The following is a 21,148-nucleotide window of genomic DNA, read 5'->3' on the forward strand; positions in this document are numbered from 1 at the left end:
TCCGGATGCGCAGGCTCAGCGGCCATGGCTCACGGGCCCAGCCGCTCCGCGGCATGTGGGATCCTCCCAGACCGGGGTACGAACGCATGTCCCCCGCATCGGCAGGCGGACTCCCAACCACTGTGCCACCAGGGAAGCCCCCAGTCAATTTTTTAAAGTAGGAAAATTTTCAAGTGAAGAAAAAGTAGCATTACATCAAAAGGCATGTACAGATCTTCCTTGACTTATGATGGGGTTATTTGTAAGTTGAAAATATATGTCGAGGGGACTTCCCTGGTGGCGCAGTGGTTAGGAGTCCACCTGCCAATGCAGGGGACATGGGTTTGAGCCCTGGTCCGGGAGGATCCCACATGCCATGGAGCGGCTGGGCCCGTGTGCCACAACTACTGGACCTGCTCTCTGGAGCCCACAAGCCACAACTGCTGAAGCCCGCGTGCCACAGCTACTGAAGCTCATGCGCCTAGAGCCTGTGCTCCGCAACAAGAGAAGCCACCGCAAGGACAAACCTGTGTACCGCAACGAAGAGTAGCCCCCACTCGCCGCAACTACAGAAAGCCCACGCGCAGCCATTAATTAATTAAAAAAGAAAATATATTCGAAACTGCATTTGCTACACCTAACCTACCAAACATCGTAACTTAGCCTTGTCTACCTTAAACATTCTCAGAACACTTACATTAGCCTGCAGTTGGGCAAAATCATCTAACAGAAAGTCTACCTTGTAATTAAGTATAGAATATCTCCAGTAATTTATACTGAAAGTGAAAAACAGAACAGTTGTAAGTGTAGCGGTTGTTTGATCACGTCGCTGACTGGGAGCTGTAGCTGGCACTGCCCCGCACCGTGAGAGAGGATTGTAACTTTATACTGCTAGCCCGGGAAGAGATCAAAATTCAAAAATCAAAGTACAATTTCTACTGAATGCATATCACTTTCACACCATGATAAAGTTGAAAAATCTAAGTCAAGCCACCCTAGGTCAGGGACCATCGGTACAGGAGTGTTCATAGGAGCACCAGTCATAAGAGCTCCAGACTAGAAACAATCTAAGTGTTCATCAGCTATAGAATGGATAAGTAAATTGTGACATAGTCATATGTTGGAATACTATACAGGGATGAAAATGCACTAACTACTCGTGGTTATCACAACAATGAGGAAAAGAGGTCAGACACAAAAAATATATTAACATAGAGCTCAAAAACAAGCAAAACGAATCCATGATAGTGAAAGTCAGGAGAGAAGGGAAGTAAGGGACTCTGAGAGGGTACAAGGGAGCCTTTTTTTTTTTTTGTGGTACGCGGGCCTTTGGCTGTTGTGACCTCTCCTGTTGCGGAGCACAGGCTCCGGACACACAGGCTCAGCGGCCATGGCTCACGGGCCTAGCTGCTCTGCGGCATGTGGGATCTTCCCGGACCGGGGCACGAACCCGTGTCCGCTGCATCGGCAGGCGGATTCTCAACCACTGCGCCACCAGGGAAGCCCAAGGGAGCCTTTAAGGTGCTAGTAATGTTCTGTTTTCTGATGTGAGTGGTATTCGCATGTTTGTGTTCTCTGAATGAAAATTCATTGAGCTGTTTCATTTATGATTTGTGCACTTTTGTATTTGCATATTATACTTCAGTAAAAAATTTGACTTTAAAAATGATGGTAAAATTATTCTCACTGTTTGAATCAATATGATTATTATGTAGGTAAAATTGTAAGGGAAAGGTGTGTTCAAGTTCTAAAGGAACTGTCATGTTACTGTCCCGGTGGAGCTAGGTCAGAAATTTCTGTGAGTAATAGTGAAACATCAATCATATATTTAGGAATTAGTGGTTATATAAATGAGTTATTAAATGATCAAGCTTATTGATGTAAGCAGTTTGTTCCTTTGGATAATTAATTGGTCTCCTGTCACTCTTTAAAAGTCTCTTCTTTTGGCTTCCTCTTCTGGGAAACTATTTTGAAGGGCGCTGTGGTGCAGAGGTTTTATTTTATTTTTTAAAATATTCATTCATTCATTCATTTATTTGACTGCACCAGGTCTTATTTGCGGCACGGGGGTTCTTCATTGCGACATGCGGGATCTTTTAGTTGCGGTGTATGGGATCTTTAGTTGCGGCATGCAGGATCTAGTTCCCTGACCAGGGATCGAACCTGGGTCCCCTGCATTGGGAGCACAGACTCTTAACCACTGGACCCCCAGGAAAGTTCCTGGTGCAGAGGTTTTAGAGTCAAAGAGACCTGAGTTAGAATCCCAGGTTTACCTCTTTCCAGCTGGATGACTTGGAACAAGTTGATTAAACTTCTGAGTCTCCGTTTTTTTCTGTCTGCATTGGTGCAGCTAATAATACCTACTCAGAGGTATGTTAAGGATTAAACGATGCCTAGTTTGATATAAGGCACGTTGTAGGTTCTCAGAAAATCTGTCCTGCTTTCCTTCCATCCGTCTACCCCGGGTCACACTAATAGAAACAAAGAAGGTGCGTTTCACCCTTACACTTGGGCCCTTGGTAAAACGAGGAAAGCCACCCACACTGTACAATGATATTTTAGGAAAGGTCTCCACAGAGAGACCTGTAGCACTGCTCTGGTAGCTAGGAACTCCATGTAGATGAGAGCCACTTCTCTTTCCTGCAAGTCACTGCTCACGCATCTCCCCAGCCCCAGCACACACATACCATCGCTGCCCCTTTCTCGTAGCCCAGACTTGTAATATGGAAGAAACAAGTTTCCTGTGGGGGCAGGAAATCACCTTACCCAAAAGGTAAGTAACCTTTTGAGTCTAACTAGTGTCAGGGTTTCTGACAGGATGTATATCTCAAGTTGACCTTAGAGGCATCCCCGTAAGCATCTTTTATGTTGATGAACATCTACTAAATTATACTAAATCTGTCACTTGATTTCCATTTCCTGTTTTCAAGTCTTGATCTATGATTTCAGGTCTTGAGCTATGTATTTCTCATTTTTTAATTCTCAGGCTATTTATATTTTTGTTTTTATTTTCCCACGAGTATAGAGACTTCTGACAATCTTAGCGTAGTAAAACTTATACTGAATACCTTGTGCCTATCAAGAAGTTCTGTACCCAGTAGTATTTTGCAAATAGTTATTCGGTATTGGTTTATTTTTAAACATTTGTGAGATTTATCCTAATTCAGCCATTTCATTTCACTCAGTTGTGCAGTTTAATAGAATCAGTTATAAATGCTGTATGAGCATATAATGCATATACATATGTAGTTAAATTTCATGTGGATCTTATATCAAAATGAGAGACATATTCCTAATTATAATATGCATTTTACAGTTTGTTGTTGCTTTCAAATTTCTTTGAAATTTGTGCTAGTAGTAGCTCCCATGCATTGCATGCCTGCTGTGTGCCAGGCACAGTGTTAGGCCCTTTACACTGTATTAAGATCTATTCTTTTTTTTTCCTTATTAATTTATTTATTTTATTTATCTATTTTTGTCTGCATTGGGTCTTTGTTGCTGCGCATAGGCTTTCTCTAGTTGCGGCGAGTGGGGGCTACTCTTCGTTGAGGTGCGTGGACTTCTCATTGCGGTGGCTTTGTATTTGAAAGAGTTTATGTTATAAAACCTACTGCCACATGAGGCCAAGCAATAATAGTTTTACTTCCGCCATTCTGTGGTCTGTATGACAGTTTTTATATACTGTGCCCTGTTGTGGAGCACAGGCTCCGGGCGCTCGGGCTTCAGTAGTTGTGGCGTGTGGACTCTGGAGCGCAGGCTCAGTAGTTGTGGTACACGGGCTTAGTTGCTCCGTGGCATGTGGGATCTTCCCGGACTAGGGCTCGAACCCATGTCCCCTGCATTGGCAGGCAGATTCTTAACCACTGCGCCACCAGGGAAGCCCCATGTATTAAGATCTATTCTTAATGATAACCTCATGCAGTTCAGTATCAGAGAAATTAGCTTAGTGCCTGCCAGAGCCTCTAAACCCAGTATATTTGTTCAGAAGAGAAACTACCAAGGCAGTAAATATTTTGAATGTTATATGATTATGGGCCACGTAATACATAAATAAGGATGATGTGAATCAGTTGATTGTGAAGGGAGAGGTAGGCTCACCCATTCCTGTCAGTGAAGACAGAGTTTCCTTGTCCCAGGATTTGTTTATTGTTATTTGAGACATTGGCCTCTCAGCCTGCCCCTGTGGAGAGCATAGCTGGGCTGTTCTCTAACTCACTGGATTCAGGTGCTCCCGGTCCGAGCCCAGCTTTCACTGCAGTGGAGTTTGTAGCCCTCCACTGAAACCAAAGACACTCTGGTTGCAAAGTCTGGTCAGCTGTACAGTTTTCCTAAGCGTGGAAGAGTTGATTAAAGTCACCATTGTGTTCTCTGTATCTTTGCTGTTAAGAGTGATATTGATCTACTTGTATTTGAAAGAGTTTATGTTATAAAACCTACTGCCACATGAGGCCAAGCAATAATAGTTTTACTTCCGCCATTCTGTGGTCTATATGACAGTTTTTATATACTGTGCCCTGTTGTCATTTCTGTGCTATACAGGAAAGACTCACTAGTTCAGGCTAAGTTTAAGAGTCTGCCTGCATCCATAGTCTTTGTTGCCACCACTTTCTAACTGGCCTCCCATAGACCGTCCTTTTCTATCATCACCACTCTGTCCCCCAAAGGATTTTTTTTTTTGAAGATCCAGATGTGATCACTACATTTCCCTACCAAACTTCTGATAGTTCTCATTGTCTACAGTGTCAGCCTCTGTCCTCCCCTGACCTCTCCAACAATCCCCACCAGATTGCCTGCTGTTCCTCTACTGTGTCATTCTCCTCATAACCTGCAGTTTGAGCTCTGCTTAGAATTCCCTGCCATCCGCCCTCTGTTTGCTTGCTAAATGCCCACTTTCCTTCAAGAGCAGTCTAAATTGCTCCTCTCCTGTGAAACTGTCATTGCTCTCAGAGGTGCTTCTTCCTTTGGACACTCTGTAGCATCTACATGACACAGCTCTTAGTAGTTTCCTTCTTAAGTCCTTCAAGGACAAGGACTTTCTCCTCCTCTTCCTCCTCTTTTCCTTATTGTTGTTACTAATTCTCAGCGATCAACTTATTGCCTAGTTATTTTTAAAGGGTTGATGGTGGTTGAACTTGATTAGTTTAAAACCACCATAGGAGAATATTCTGTAGTGTTTGTTGTTGTTTTGTTTTTGTTTTAACTTAAGGTACTTGGTTTTATAGCTCTTTGGTTAATGAATTGGGAAACATTGTGGTGGTTGGGGGCAGTCCTTCAGGGTTAGGAGCTGAGTGGGTCAAGCGCCAGCCTTTGAAGACTCATGTTTCTGTTCCAAGAGCTACTTTAGTGTTCAGTCCAGAGTACTTAAGAATACAGTGCCTGGGGTATAGTAACCACTCAGTAAGTGTTAGTTACTATTTACATTAGCCTGCTTAGCTCTACCAGCAAGGCTGTTTTGAAGTGCTTTGTCTAGCTTGTACTGGCAAAACAATAGGATTTTTTTGTTTTTCAAATTTCAAATACAAAATTATATTGTGCTAGTGAATATGTAGACATGACCCACTGTTCCCTGGACCTTTTCATTCTTGAAGGACACCCCCTCATTGATAACCACCTCCCAGTACCCTTTCCAAAGCTTTACCCTTCCTCCTCACTATGTGTCTCAGCCTATTGCTGCGGTAGCCAGTAAAACAGGCACTCAGGTGAGTCTTACTCCCTGACATCCTGACATCCATAGTCTTTGTTAAATGTTTTCCCTCACTTCTTAACATCACCAGAGGATGTTGTTTTACTTACTTCTTACGTTGTGATACCTTAAAACTTGGAGGATCAAACACCTCTTTTAGGGAAACCCAATAGAAAGATATGCCTTTCTAATACTTCATTATTTCTGTACTCTAATACTCAGTAATATTTCCCTAACAATATTTTTGTAATACTCAAGTTCATGTATTTCTTGCATAAAACTGCAGTTAACAGCAATAGAAATGCTAATAACACCTAAAAGTGATAAAATTAATAGTCACAGCTGCATATTTGGGTTTTATTTCCTAATCTATATGCTATCTTTATCCATTTGATTCTTTAGAGAGCTCTTATTTACTGTTTTGAGAAAAAAAGATTAGAACTCTAGACTTTTCACATGCAAGAGTTGTGTTTTTAACAACAGTTGATTGACTTTTCTGGTACATGTGAAGTGATGCTTTTTTCCTCTATGCCTTATTAGTTGGAATCAAACTGTGAGTAGGGGAAAAGATCAGTGTTTCTCTGTGCTTTTTCTTCTAGAAACAAAGAAAAGTAAGCAAAAGTTAAAAGTCTTGAATACTTATTAAAAGAATAAATAACCAGAAACACTGCCTCCCGAGTCTTGGACCTAATCCTGTTCTGTGAAGATGATTCACTGACTTGGTATCGTTATAGCAGTTGATGCAGTATGTACTCTTAGAGGATATTGATCCTTGAAGGCAGGGCCGATTTCTTTTATATTTGTCACTCATGGTTTCATGCTCCCATTTCTCTCTCATTACCATTTTGCCAATAAAATAATCTGAAGGGGAATTATGATAATAGAAGTGGCTGTCTAATAGTGGATAGAATAATGTAGAAAGTTACCAGAGAGTGAAAAAGTTTATAGACATCAGCGCTTATAAATATAATACTTTAGGTGAGAACTATAGGAAAGTGTTTTGTAAAGTTGCACTGCAGAATAGTCCAGTTTGTGATTGAGGAGGGGCCAAGCAAATGAACTGTGTGTGTATTTTGTGTGTTACACACTTGGTAGGACTATATAGATTTCATGTATAAATGCTGAAAATAAATTATACAAGAGCTTTAAACTCCTTTTAACCATAGGATCTGTGCAGTCAATAATGAAGTCTTTGCTTTGTCCAGGAATTAGGTCCAAAGTGGAATCCCTTTATCCTGAATTCCTTGTGGTAGAGTTAATTGGAAAGGGTTTAGGGAGTATTCAGGGGATCTTTATCTCATGACCTGAAGAGACCAGGGGGTCTGTTTTATCAACACTGCTTGCACTCAAGTGATCCTGACCCAGTAGACTAGCATGCTTTTTGGACTTTAGATGATCTTCCTCAATTTAAGGCAAATGATGGTATAATTTTTCTAATAATATAAAGCTGAATTATCTGGGTTTCTAATTTAATGAGGACTTAAAAATATAAATTGATAAATTTATGAGTACCGTGTTCTTAGCCCACTTCAGTAATGCAGTCTCCTTACTTCTTTTCTTACGTTGTTAGTGATAGTGTTTGCCTTTAAACCCGTGAGTGAGGTGTGTTAGCAGCTGGGCAGTGTTTTGCTCCTTGCTTGGTCACTAGTAACAGAAGTACAGTTGCTGATAGCAATCTAATGCTCTGTATTGAAGTTGATCTTACACCTTTCTCAGATAGCCACCTTCTTATTAGCACACTGTGACAAGGAGCTATCCAAAAAGGTGCGATTCACCTGCCTGAGAGGTGAACCGAGCTGTTACAACCCAAGAGAACTGATAAAGTTCCAAATTCACCTTGTCTGTATTTACCAGGGCAAGTCTTGTTTCCCAATTGAAATGTTGGTACTGATTAATATTAGTACCTGTAATCGAAGAAGCTGGTGCAGCCTATCCAGATATGCTTAGTCTGCTAGCTCGTTGTCTGTGGAGGGCAAAATCTGCACCAGATGGTACCAAAGAAGAATTTTGTTTACTGATGTTTTTCAAGTAGGCTGGTTTCTCTCCACCTGATAGAAGTTGCTACATCTTTCCAAACAGGTTCTCTAATGATCTTGCTTCACCATGGCTACAAATATGGAGGGGCTGGTTCAGCACAGAGTGGGGACCCAGCAGGTGGCTGAGGTGAGTGACAGGGGCTAGCAAAATAGCTGGCACCCTTGCTTTTAAAAGGAAAAGTACATCAGTGTGCACTGTTCCTTCAAAACAGTCCCAGTGAAGTCAGCATGTGAGCCAAATCCAAAGCAGGATGCTGCCATTGAAGAAAAATGAAAATGACAAGAACATTTGCTCCTAAAGTTTCTTTGCATGAATAGGGTGGCCTAGCTGCATACGATGAGGTGACTTTAAAAATTTTACTAAAAATTTTACTTTGAACAAAAACTAAGAGTCTAATGATGTTTGTCAAACTTGTGAGTGTTTTAAGTCAAAGGCTCTTAGTTTCTTGCACATTTGATACTCTGTTAATACTGTGTATGGTGGAAAGCGGATTCTGTGCGTTCTACAGTCATTGTTGACCTTCTATGTACTGGGGATTTTGCTAAGTGCTAAGAAATATGAAGGTGAATGAGCCATTGGTCCTTCCTTTAGTGTTCTCTGGGCCTGGTTAAGGAGTAATTATAAAATGGCAAGACGTAAAACTCCATGTGAGGAAGGTAATCCTGGAGGTGGGTCTTGCATTGCAAATAATCTTTGTTAGACAGAACTAAGGAAGCAGGGTGGGAAACTGGCAGATGCTGAGGAGGGTATCCTAAGTCAGAAAGCTATGCAAAGACAGGACAGAGGCATGAAGTAGCTTGGAATGTCAGGCAACTCGAGGTGTAAAGGAGGGAAGTAGGGCCAGATCTTTTCAGTCTGTACCAGGCCCTCTGCAAGGGCTTCAGTCCTCAACAACCTTTTTAGGTTTGGTGTGATCTCTATTCCTATTTAATAGGTGAGGAAACCAAGGCTCACGGACAAGTAACTGGCCAAGGGCACACTGACCCAGTTCTGTTTCACTTCTTCCAGAGCTCCTCCAATAAACCATGCATCGTGCTGCAAACAGGAGCCATTAGAAGGATTCAGATTTGTGTTTTTGAACCAATAATTGTATTTCTAAGGTGAAGACACAGATTTATCAAAGGATGGACATTTAAAGAAGGGATTTTTTAAAATAAATAAGTACACGAATGCATTTATACCAGTAAAATTGGTGAGCAGACTTTTCAGATTTTAGATCAACCATTGACTTTAAGGCAGCAGTATAATAATCATCCCTTTCACCCAGCAAATAAGGGTTAGTGTTAACGGAAGATGAAAGCAGATAGATTTTACAAATTTTTAAATACTGTATTTTTGGAAGAGCTAAAGAGCTGTGAAAGTATTGGGGTTAAAATGCTTGTGTTTATATGTTGCTTTAGTTTGTCTTAGGAACAATTACCCTGAAAATCATTGTTGGCTTTTCAGATATTTAGGGTTATTTTGCATTTAATACAGTTTCCAGTTGAGACTGACTTGGAGACTAGTATGTGCATCACTGCCTTAAGAAGTCATCACTAATTCTTTAGAAGAGGTTAGTATAGTAACCTATAGTACTGACCTATAGTAATTTATAGGATAATACAAGTTTTGTGTATGTATTCAGAAAATTTGCTAGGTAAAATTTTCTGTCAGATGCCTTACTTCCATCAAGAAATGGAATTTCATGTATTAATTTAGTGCAACTATTGTTTCCCATGGCAAAAAGCACATTTTGAGGAGACATCCAAAATAGTAGGAGACATTATTAATTTGGAGAACAAAAGCAATCTTCCTATTTAAAATAGTCCCTAGATTTCCATGCTATTATTTTGAAATTTCAAGCTTAATGACTTTAAACTACATGTGGTAGCTATATATAATATTAGATCAGCCAAATGAGTAAGGGAGCCTACAGTTCATCATGTTGGTGCTAAACAATAATTGAGTGGGAATGAAGTTTTTAAATTAGGGGTTATTAGCAGTCATTTGGGGACAGTTGTTTATTGAATCAGCAGACAGTTAAGGAACATACCTCTTCCCTGCCTGTTTGCCAGAAGCACACGCAGGTGAGTAATAGGACTGGAGATCTGCTCGCCAGAGCTCTGTGTTGCAGGGATCAGGCATGAGACAGGCTACACCAGAGGACAGGCTCTCTATAGTGGAAAGGGGGCTCTCTAGGGATCAGACAGATTGGGGTTTAAATCCAGGTCCTGCCATTTGCTATCTGGGTGACTGCCTTGTTCCTCAGTTTTCTCATCTAGAAAATGGGAGTAGTAGTAGAACCTATTATCTCATGGGATTGTTGTGAGAAGTCATTGAAATAAAAACATATAAGGAGCTTTAGCAGGTCCCACGCTTTTGCTCCATAAATGAGATACAGCAACATTGTCAATAGTGTAAATGATTTTCTCTCAAGTCCCCAGAGCAACCTTTTTCCCTATGGACCAGATAAGTCACATTACCAAAATAAACTACAAAAGTTGGATCATACAAACGAACAACTTGATGTCCTATAATGTGCTCCGATTTATTCACAGAGACAGTTTAATATAGTGGTCAAGAGTATAGACTCTGGAGCCAGATTGCCTGGTTTAAATCCTGATCCTGCCACTTGCAAACTGTGTGACCTCTCTATTTTTTGGAATTGTTTATGAAGAGCTAATAATAATTCTTCTTTAAATGTCTGGTAAAATTCAGCAGTGAAGCCATGTGGGCTTGGGCTTTTCTTTGCAGGTAGTTTTTTAGTTCCAAATTTAGTCTCATCACTTGTTATAGGTCTGTTCCTATTGTCTTTTTCTTCTTGAGTCAGTTTCAGTAGTCTGTGTCTTTTTGAGAATTTGTTCGTTTCATCTAAGTCATCTAATTTATTGTCAAAACAGTTGTTCACGGTATTCTTTTTTCCTTTTTATTTCTGTTAAGGTCAGTACCAATTTCTCCTCATTTATTTCTGATTCTGTTTAGTAATTTGAATCTTTTTCTTGGTCAGTCTAGCTAAAAATTTGTCAATTTGTTGACCTTTTCAAAGAACTGCCTTTTGATTTCATTGATTTTTCTCTGTTGTTTTTGTATTCTCTGTTTCATTAATTTCCACTCTCGTCAAAACCACAACGAGATACCATTTTACATCCACTAAAATGGCTGGGGGTGGGGAAAAGGTCAGATAACAAGTGTTGGTGAGGATGTGGAGAGGTTGGAAACTTCCTACATTACTGGTAATAATGTAAAATGGTGCAGCCACTTTGGAAAACAGTCTGGCAGTTCTTCAAAAAGTAAAATATGAAGTTACCACATGACCCAGCAATTCCATTCCAAGCTATATACCCAAAAGAAATGAAAACATACGTCCCCACAAAAACTTGTGCACCAATGTTGATAGTAGTATTATTCAAAATAGCCAAAAGGTAGAAATAGTCAAATGTCCATCAACTGACAAATGAATAACAAAATGTGGTATATCCAGACAGTAGAATATTATTCAGCTATAAAAAGGAATGAATTACTGATGCATGCTACAGCATGGATGAACCTTGACAGCATTATACTAAGTGAAAGAAACTAGTCACAAAAGACAACATATTATATTATTCCATTCATATGAAATATCCAGAACAGGGAACTCTATAGAGATAGAAAATAAGTTAGAGTGGTTGCCTAGGGCTGGATTTTGGAAGTGATACCTAAAGAGTACAGGGTTTCTTTTTGAGGGGATGAGATTTTTGTAAAATTTACTGTGGTGATGGTTGCACATATGTGTGTATATACTAAAAACCATTGAATTATACACTTCAAAGGGGTAGAATGTATGGTAGGTGAATTATAGGTCAATAAAAGTGTTTTTTTATTTTTTTTTATTTATTTTTTTTTTTTTTTATTTTTTGTGGTATGCGGGCCTCCCTCTGTTGTGGCCTCTCCCGTTGCGGAGCACAGGCTCCGGACGCACAGGCCCAGCGGCCATGGCTCACGGGCCCAGCCGCTCTGCGGCATGTGGGATCCCCCCCGACCGGGGCGCGAACCCGGTTCCCCTGCATCGGCAGGCGGACGCGCAACCACTGCGCCACCAGGGAAGCCCCAATAAAAGTGTTTTTTAAAAACAATACATAACAGCAACCAGATGCCACTACCAAAATTAGGAGGTATTTTTCAAAATAAAAGAACAAAAAGAAATGGAAAAAAAAATAGAGGGATTTGTGACTTCTACTTTTTAATTAGAATTATATACTTTCTAAAACAATAAAGCATGATTACATATGCAGTATATACAGTTTGATTCCAGTTTTGTAAGGTATTTATTTCTCACATGTATCTGTAGCTACATAATACAGTGTGCCAGGTGTTATGCTCAGCTCATCACCTCATTTAATACTTCCGTTAACACTATAAGGAAAGTATTATTATTTTCCCCACTTTAAGTGGGGGAAACTGAGAGGTAGAGAGATTACTTTGCCATATCTGAGTGACTTCAGAGCCTAGACTTTTACACTACACAGTTCATTTTTTATTTTATTAAAAACATTTTTTCTTCCAGTTTTTTTTTTAAATCAGTGTTAGACATTGCCCTTTTTTGGGAGAGAGGGGTTGTTTTAGTTTTAATTGTGGTAAAATATAAAATTTACCATTATAACCATTTTTAAGCATATAGTTCTATGGCATTAACTACATTATTCTGTAACCATCACCACTACCCATCTTCAGAACTTTTCATCTCCCCAAACTGAAACTCTGTACCCTTTAAACACTAACATCCATTCCCTCCTCCCCTCTACCCTGGCAGTATTTTATTCTTTTTGAGGCTATTGTAAATGGAATTGTTTACTTAATTTTTTTTTAGTATCATTGATAACGGCAACTGATTTTTGTGTTGATTCTGTATCCTGCAACTTCGCTGAATTTGTTTATTCTAGTGTGTGTGTGTGACATCTTTAGATTTTCCTCTGTGGAACATCATGTCATCTGTGAATAAAGATAATTTTACTTCTTCTTTCCCCATTTGGATGCCTTGTACTTATTTTTCTTGCTTAATCATTCTGGTTGGAACTTCTAGTATATTGAGTAGAAGAGGTGAAAACAGTCATCTTTGGCTTCCTGATCTTAAAGGAAAATTTTTCAGTCTTTCATCACAAAATGTGATGTTAGCTGTGGGTTTTTCACATATGACCTTTATTATGTTGAGATAGTTTCCTTCTATTTCTCGTTTGTTGGATGTTTTTATTGTGAAAAGGTGTTGAATTTTGTCAGGAATAAACCCCACTTGGTCATGTGTATAATCTTCTTAATATGCTGCTGATAACAGTTTGCTCATATTTTGTTGAGGAATTTTGCATTGGTATTCATAAGGGATATTGATCTGCAGTATTCTTTTCTTGCAGTGTCGTTGCCTGACTGGTATCAGGGCAATGCTGGCTTCATAGAATGAGTTTGGGAGTGTTCCCTCTTCTTCAGTTTTTTGGAAGAGTTTGAGATGGTTGGTGTTAATTCTACTTTTAAATGTTTGGTATAATTCACTAGGGCTGGTCCAGGGCTTTTTGAGGGGTGGGGAAGGCTTCATTACTGATTCAATCTTCTTACTAGTTATAGGTGTACTCAGAATTTCTATTTCTTCATGATTCAGTCTTGGTAGGTTGTATGTTTCTAGGAATTTGTCCATTTCATCTCGGTTATCCAGTTTGTTGGTATAGAGTTGTTCATAGTACTCTCTTAAAATCCTCTTTATTTCTGCAAAATCAGTAATTTTCTGCTTTCATGTCTGGTATTAGACATTTTTTGACTTAGTATACAAATAAACTTTAGTTTTCATTCAGTGCCTCACACGCCCATATCTTCCCTTCATTCTCCCAATAAAAGTGTACTCTCTTTGCATAAATTAATGTTCTGTTACCTAACTATGACATTATCACATATACTTCCTAGTGTCTCCAATATAGTTGTAGAACCCTCTGAATACTATTCTTCATACAAATACATCAGAGGAATTTTCAGTTTCCTTTATTTTCCTGTGAAAACATTCCTCCTAAAGTCCTTTGACCTCCTGCTCCAGTCCCTACCGATTGCTTTTTAAGCCTGCTGCACAGCTGTCATCCTTTATTTGTCTCTTGTTTGGGATTGTTTCCTTGAATTCATGTTTTTTTTCCTTTTTTAAAAAAAATTTAAATAACGTGTTCCAAAAACTTCCTAAGAAAGAGAGATGAATTGTTTTTAGATTTTGCATATCTGAACGTGTCTTTATTTACACCCACATGCTTGAGTGATAGTTTGACTGGGGATATAAATCTAAGTTGAAAATAATAATTTTACCTCAGAATTTCAAGGCATCATTTTATTGTCTTCCAGCTTTGAGAAGGCCATTTACATTCTTGATTCTCATAGGTGTCTCTCTCCCTCTTTCTCTCTTGCCTTTTCTGTCCCCTACCTCCATTGTTAAGATCTCTTCTTCATCCCTGTTGTTCTGAAATTTCCTAGTAATGTCTCTTAGTGTAGTTTTTCTTTTATACATTATACTGAGCACTCAGAGGGTCCTTTCAATCTAGAAACTGACGACTTCCTGTTCTATGAAATTGTTTTACAGTAGTTCTCTGATAATATCTTCCCTCAGTATTTTTCCAGTCTCTTTCCAGAACTCCTAATTAACTGGATACTGGAGGTCTTGAACTAATCATTTCTTCTTTTTTTCTCTTCTGTTTCTAGCTCTTTCTGCTGCTTCTACTTTCAGGGAGATTTCCAACTTAGATCTGTCTTCAGGTCTCACCAGTTGCTTGAGCATATTATTTAACCTTGCTGTGCCAGTGTCCCCAACTATCAAATGGGGTTAATGATTATACTTATTGTAGAGGATTATTGTGAGAATTCAGTTAGTGTGTCTAAAGCATGTCATGTAGTAATAATAATACAGTGTGGCAAATAGCCACTGCCCAGCAGCTGCTGCTGCTGCTGTTTCTTCAACATTGTTTTCTTCTTTGCTGTCTTATTTTTCATTATAGGAACTTGTTTCTGTTTTCTTTTATAGCAACTTTTTCTTCTTTCTTTTATTTTCCTTTCTTAATTGAAATTTTATTGGTTGCTTTGAGCATCAGCACACAGACATTTGTTTGTACACAATTGGTAACGTATGTACCGAACATCTAAAAAACCATGTAGTTATCTTTCCTAAAGTTATTCCAGCTTAAAAGTTGGCAGCAAATTTTTCTGTAAGAGGATATCAAGTACCAGTATCTTCAACTGTTGATAAACTGTTACATTGTAAGTCCCACTAATTCATAATTTTAAATATCATATACATACTCCAATTTTCAGTCTTTCACAGCTCATTAACAAAGTTACTAGGAAAATGGACTAGCATGATGAAAGATGTTGCAGAGAGCAGGCAGTTCTAACACACAGGGGCCAAGATCAAGGGGTGGTTTTCTTTAGGAAACAATTTTACTGAAAACAACATGAGAACAGAAGTAATTTTAAATGTTCAAGGCGTATTAAATGCACGATTAGGACTCCAAGTTGTCATTTAGTATGATTTATATAATAGGAAATGAAAAGTACCCCCATCCGTGGCATGTTAAGCTGAACATCTAAGACAATCAAAGCCTCCTGTACTCAATACCCCACTATTTTCTGGTTGTATTGAAAAATAAGCAACAGCAAATGATTCACCTCTCAAAAAAAAAAAATGTAGTCTTGAAAACTTGGATGTGGTGGGATTTCCTCCTTCTTAGAAATGTTTCTAGATATACTTTAAAAAAACCTTGTGTTTACATAATAGTTGATAACGTTATTCCTCCGCGTTGTACAAGAAGTGAGACAGGGACCACTGATAAGACTTGGTGTGTGATATTCATCAGTCTTGGCTTCTTTCTCTCCTGCTTCATCAGAGGCTGGACTCTCCCCCTTTCAGTTCTCTGTTTTCTGCAAGTAAACCTTCTTTAGTTTCTTGGTTCTTGAGCCACTTCGGCCTGTTTTCCCTTTGCTCCCCTGTTCTCGTTTCCCTTTTTGGCTTTGTTTCCACTTTTGCAGGAGCAGGTTTAGCTGATAACCTTCCCATCTCTTGGGTACCTCTATCCCCACCCCTTGGGGAGAGCTGCCCTTCCTTTGGGTGGAGCCTGGGCCGCTCCACATCCCCGAGGAACTGGGCCCCCTGCGCTGTCCCTTCCTGCCCTCTTCCGCCCAGGCCTTGCAACCTGACGTGGAGCGGTGGGAGAACCAGACCAAACGGTGTGGCAACTTTTCGTTGTCTCATGTATGCAGTAGTTTGTCCTCTTTTTGTGAGCGTGATAATTGCGGTTTTTGCTGTTTTTAGTTTTCTTTTGCTGCTTCCATAGGTGCTGTTTTATCCAAGTTCTTTTTTGTTTCCTTTAGTTCCTTTATTTCATAAGGAAGCTTTTCTCAAGTAGCTAATGATTGTTATTGTTGGTTCACATTTTAAAATGAAGTAGTTAAAACTGAAAACAAAAACAAACAGATGTTTTTTGTGCAGGAGCAAGGCTTGTCAACTTTTGGTTTGATTTTACTTTGGGGTGATTAGATAGGCAGCCACACATTTTGTTTGGAGGGTGCCCCAGGTGTCACTGTCCATAGGTTTCTTTTCTGGGGCCATTCAGTTTTGGGAGGCAAGAATTTTTCGGGGGTGGGGGTGATTTATGCCTTCTCTCCAGTATTTTTATTGTTGTTGATTTCAGACTATTTCTTTTTTTTTTTTTTTTTTTTTTTTGCGGTACGCAGACCTCTCACTGCCGTGGCCTCTCCAGTTGCGGAGCGCAGGCTCAGCGGCCGTGGCTCACGGGCCCAGCCGCTCCGCGGCACGTGGGATCTTCCCGGACCGGGGCACGAACCCGCGTCCCCTGCATCGGCAGGCGGACTCTCAACCACTGCGCCACCAGGGAAGCCCCAGACTATTTCTAAACCCAGCTTTCCGTGGAACTGAGGGATGTAGTACTGAGCCCTTCCAGGGTTCTGTTCATCAGTCTTGGCTTCTTTCTCTCCTGCTTCATCAGAGGCTGGACTCTCCCCCTTTCAGTTCTCTGTTTTCTGCAAGTAAACCTTCTTTAGTTTCTTGGTTCTTGAGCCACTTCGGCCTGTTTTCCCTTTGCTCCCCTGTTCTCGTTTCCCTTTTTGGCTTTGTTTCCACTTTTGCAGGAGCAGGTTTAGCTGATAACCTTCCCATCTCTTGGGTACCTCTATCCCCACCCCTTGGGGAGAGCTGCCCTTCCTTTGGGTGGAGCCTGGGCCGCTCCACATCCCCGAGGAACTGGGCCCCCTGCGCTGTCCCTTCCTGCCCTCTTCCGCCCAGGCCTTGCAACCTGACGTGGAGCGGTGGGAGAACCAGACCAAACGGTGTGGCAACTTTTCGTTGTCTCATGTATGCAGTAGTTTGTCCTCTTTTTGTGAGCGTGATAATTGCGGTTTTTGCTGTTTTTAGTTTTCTTTTGCTGCTTCCATAGGTGCTGTTTTATCCAAGTTCTTTTTTGTTTCCTTTAGTTCCTTTATTTCATAAGGAAGCTTTTCTCAAGTAGCTAATGATTGTTATTGTTGGTTCACATTTTAAAATGAAGTAGTTAAAACTGAAAACAAAAACAAACAGATGTTTTTTGTGCAGGAGCAAGGCTTGTCAACTTTTGGTTTGATTTTACTTTGGGGTGATTAGATAGGCAGCCACACATTTTGTTTGGAGGGTGCCCCAGGTGTCACTGTCCATAGGTTTCTTTTCTGGGGCCATTCAGTTTTGGGAGGCAAGAATTTTTCGGGGGTGGGGGTGATTTATGCCTTCTCTCCAGTATTTTTATTGTTGTTGATTTTAAAGTTATGGCACAGAGTGAGGGTTTGAGGTTCAATATTTAATCTACTCTGCAAACTGAAGAAGGGTGGCTCCCTCCTCACTGTGAAGATGTTTTGATGTCTCTGGTCTGGGGCCTGGTACGCTGCACTTTCCCTGCAGGGGAATGAGGAAGTGGTGGTCATGTGATGAGTCACATGGCTGCACCACAGGTATTCAGCCAGCCCCTGGTTTTCAGACTATTTCTAAACCCAGCTTTCCGTGGAACTGAGGGATCTAGTACTGAGCCCTTCCAGGGTTCTGGGGTGGGAATTAGCTTGTTTCTCATTAGTATTCCCCTCTATAGTCATTTGGAGTTCAGCTTTGTTCATCCTGCTGAGTCAGTTTCCACTCCATCAACTACTTTCCCTGTTCCTAGAGTTTGTTAGTATTTGTGATCCACTGTCATCTCCTTGACTATTCTTTTTGTCCTTGTGGATCTGTACGTTTTCTTAATTCTTTACTCATGCTTAAATGTGATTTGTTAAAGGAATAGGGATAACAAATGCATGTATTTGCTATATTTAACTGGAAGTAAGGGAAAGTATTACTAGTAAAGCAAATTAAAGTTGTTCACTGATAGACTTCAAGGTACTTCATAAGTATGCATTTATCCATTCAACGAATATTTAAGGAGAGCTTACTGTGTGCCGTGTGCTAGGCATTGGTCTAGTTTTTAAGATACTCTGCTCTCATGAAGCTTCTATCCTATTGGGAAACAACCAACATCTAAACAAGTGAAAAATGTCAAGAGAGCAGTAAGTGCTGTAAAGAAAAGTGAAGAGGTAGAAAGTGATAAGAGTACTATCTAAGCACATTCAGGGAAGACTTCTTAGAAGGTGACATAAATTTTTAAAAAAATTATCATTTCTAAAAATTTATTTATTTTTGGCTGTGTCAACTCTTATTTGTGGCACGTGGGATCTTCGTTGAGGCATGCGGGATATTTCGTTGAGGCACACGGGCTTCCCTCTAGTTGTGGCGTACAGGTTTTCTCTTCCCTAGTTGTGGCGCGCAGGCTCCAGGGAGTGTGGGCTCTGTAGTTGTGGTGCGTGGGTTCCAGAGTGCATGCGCTCTGTAGTTTGCGGCACACAGGCTCTCTAGTTGAGGTGCACGAGCTCAGTAGTTGTGGCGCGTGGGCCTAGTTGCCCCGTGGCATGTGGAATGTTAGTTCCCTGACCAGGGATCGAACCCGCGTCCCCTGCATTGTAAGGCAGATTCTTTACCACTGGACCACCAGGGAAGTCCCAGAAGGTGACATTTAAATGGAGACCTGAATGAAGTAAGAGAGTGATTCAGATATGAGTATCAGGGCGTGGGGTAACATTCCAGGTAGGGGAGAGGGGAGCGTGCTTGGCACAGTAGAGGAACCATGAAGAGACCTGCGTGGCAGGAGTGCAGGGGGCGAGGGAGAACGTGGTGGGAGATGAGGTCAGGGGGATAGGTAGGGCCAGGTCTTCTTGGATTATATAGGCTATGGTCAGGAATTTATATTTTATTCTATGTACGTTGGGTAGCCATTGGAGAGTTTGAGCAGGAGATTGGCCTGTCTTTGAGGGTTGAACTAGGAGCCTGCTGATTGTGCAAACTGCTGCACTCAGACCCTGACCTGACAGACCATACTCTCTTCATTGAAGGTGGGCAGTTTGAGGTACTCCCTGGTTTTAAACCATGGCTACCCATAGTCCCTGCTGTGGAATTTACCTGCGTGGCCACGTCCATAGCACATTACCCCTGGTCTCCTTGGTCTACAGCTGATTCAGCCAACCTGTATCCCTGATGGGCTGATTGAGCTGATAAGATTCCTACTCTTAAGAATTGGAAAACAAGCATTTTTGTTTTTACACGAAATACGCGGTTCTGGAAAACCTTGTGTTCTACACACTAAAAATAACAGAGCTGGGCTTCCTTGGTGGCACAGTGGTTAGGAATCTGCCTGCCAATGCAGGGGACACGGGTTCAAGCCCTGGTCTTGGAAGATCCCACGTACCATGGAGCAACTAAGCCTGTGCGCCACAACTACTGAGCCTGTGCTTTAGAGTCCACGAGCCACAACTACTGAGCCCTCATGCCTAGAGTCCGTGCTCTGCAACAACAGAAGCCACCGCAATGAGAAGCCCGTGCACCGCAATGAAGAGCAGCCCCCACTCGTCGCAACTAGAGAAAGCCCGCGCACAGCAACGAAGACACGGCACAGCCAAAAATAAAAGTAAATAAAATAAATAAATTTTTAAAAAAATAACAGAGCTAATGGAAAAATAGCATTCAGGGTGGCCCAGAGCACTAACACAGATAATAACAATCCTAATAAAAATGCTAGTATAATTAAAAAGACATGTTAAATTCCTAATAATCAAACATTAGAGTAAGTATAGGATTTTGTCTTAAAAACAAGGTGAATGTAGCTTTATGGAAGAGGATATAAGGAGGGGTTAAGGATGGTGAATTATTGAATAAATGCATAAAGGTTAGGGAGAACCATGCAATGAGCTCTTCCAAGACGCAGAACACGTGGCCAGAATGAGACAAGAGGATGAACCTGGTATGAATAGGCATCGTGCGTGACACCGAATTCCTGTAAGCTTAGACGCCGATCGATGGGCTTTGCATTCTGTGGCTCTACACTGTGATACAAAGCACTAAGGAATTGGGAGCAGTCACTTGTAAATCAGTGTGATTTCAAGTGTTATACTGCCATCATTTCTCTGTTTACAATTTTGTAGAATCAAAATCACATTACAGAAATAACCTTGCAACAGAACATACTTTGCTAACAATGATACCTGTTGAACCCTTACTATGTGCCAGGTACTGCACATAAGCTCTGTATCATCTTGCTTAATCTTGACATAATGCCTGTGAAGTGGTGCTCTCACTTTTCATAGTTAAGGAAGCTAAGGCACAGGAGAGGGTTAAATAACGTGTCTACTGGCATATGGTCAGTAAAAGGTGACACTAGACCCTGGAGTTAAAAGATCATACAGTGTCAGGGCTTGAGATGATGCCATGTGTAAGCCCAAGTTGTTGCAGAATGTAGAAGCAGAGAAAGGTGGTCCTCAGAGAGAAGCCGGAGAGTGACTCTCAGACTCTCAGAAAAAAGCAAAGGGGAGTGAGCAGGGGGCCTGAGAAAGAGATAGAGAAGCTGCCTCACAGCGCTCCCCTTCCCAAATAGCACAGTCATACATCCTGAGACTGGGTTCTGAGAGTGTCCTTCCAACAAATTTCCCCTTTCATTTGAGCAAGTTTGAGGGTCATTTGTAACCATTCACTGACAAAAGCACCCAAACCCTCCCAATTCTATTTGATATGTATCTGGCATGTCCCATTTTGGGGATATAAACTTCAGTTTTCAGTAAGTAGATTAATTTGACTCATTTTCCTTATGAAATTGAGTAAGTTATCTCTTGGGGTTCAAGCCCATGGCTCTCAGATATGCACATGGATTGGTTTTGGGTGGGGAAGGTGCTATGGAGAGGGGGAAAGTCAGGAACAGAGGGAGAGGGCTTGAATTAGCTCCAGTGTTTTGTCTTAGTTTCTCTTTGAAGGGTGAAGTGAAATCTATTCTGAAGTAACAGTGTGTGGCCATCGTCCTGAATTTTATGGAGCCATTTCCCTTTGTCTATGACTTTACCACCTATGTATATATTGCTACA

The 21,148-nt window shown here is 40.8% G+C and overlaps 1 protein-coding gene across 12 annotated transcripts in view; it reads left to right on the plus strand.

The window, feature by feature from the left end:
* NR2C2 (nuclear receptor subfamily 2 group C member 2) overlaps positions 1–21,148 on the plus strand; it is a 79,713-nt gene that overhangs the window by 6,276 nt on the left and 52,289 nt on the right. For 9 of the 12 annotated variants that reach the window (XR_008615847.1, XR_008615849.1, XR_008615848.1 and 6 more), the window contains exon 2: positions 7,742–7,825. The exons of 2 other annotated variants lie outside the window; for them this stretch is intronic. Coding sequence is in view for 1 of the 10 variants with exons in the window: in XM_055080193.1 (XP_054936168.1) it covers positions 7,766–7,825 (60 nt within the window). In the remaining 9 variants the exon portion in view is untranslated. Of the gene's footprint in view, positions 1–7,741; positions 7,826–8,000; positions 8,041–21,148 lie in introns of those variants that run through there. One more of the 12 variants, XR_008615857.1, reaches the window with a different exon arrangement.

This window comes from Physeter macrocephalus, chromosome 18 (genome assembly GCF_002837175.3).
Source record: "Physeter macrocephalus isolate SW-GA chromosome 18, ASM283717v5, whole genome shotgun sequence".
NCBI lineage: Eukaryota > Metazoa > Chordata > Mammalia > Artiodactyla > Physeteridae > Physeter > Physeter macrocephalus.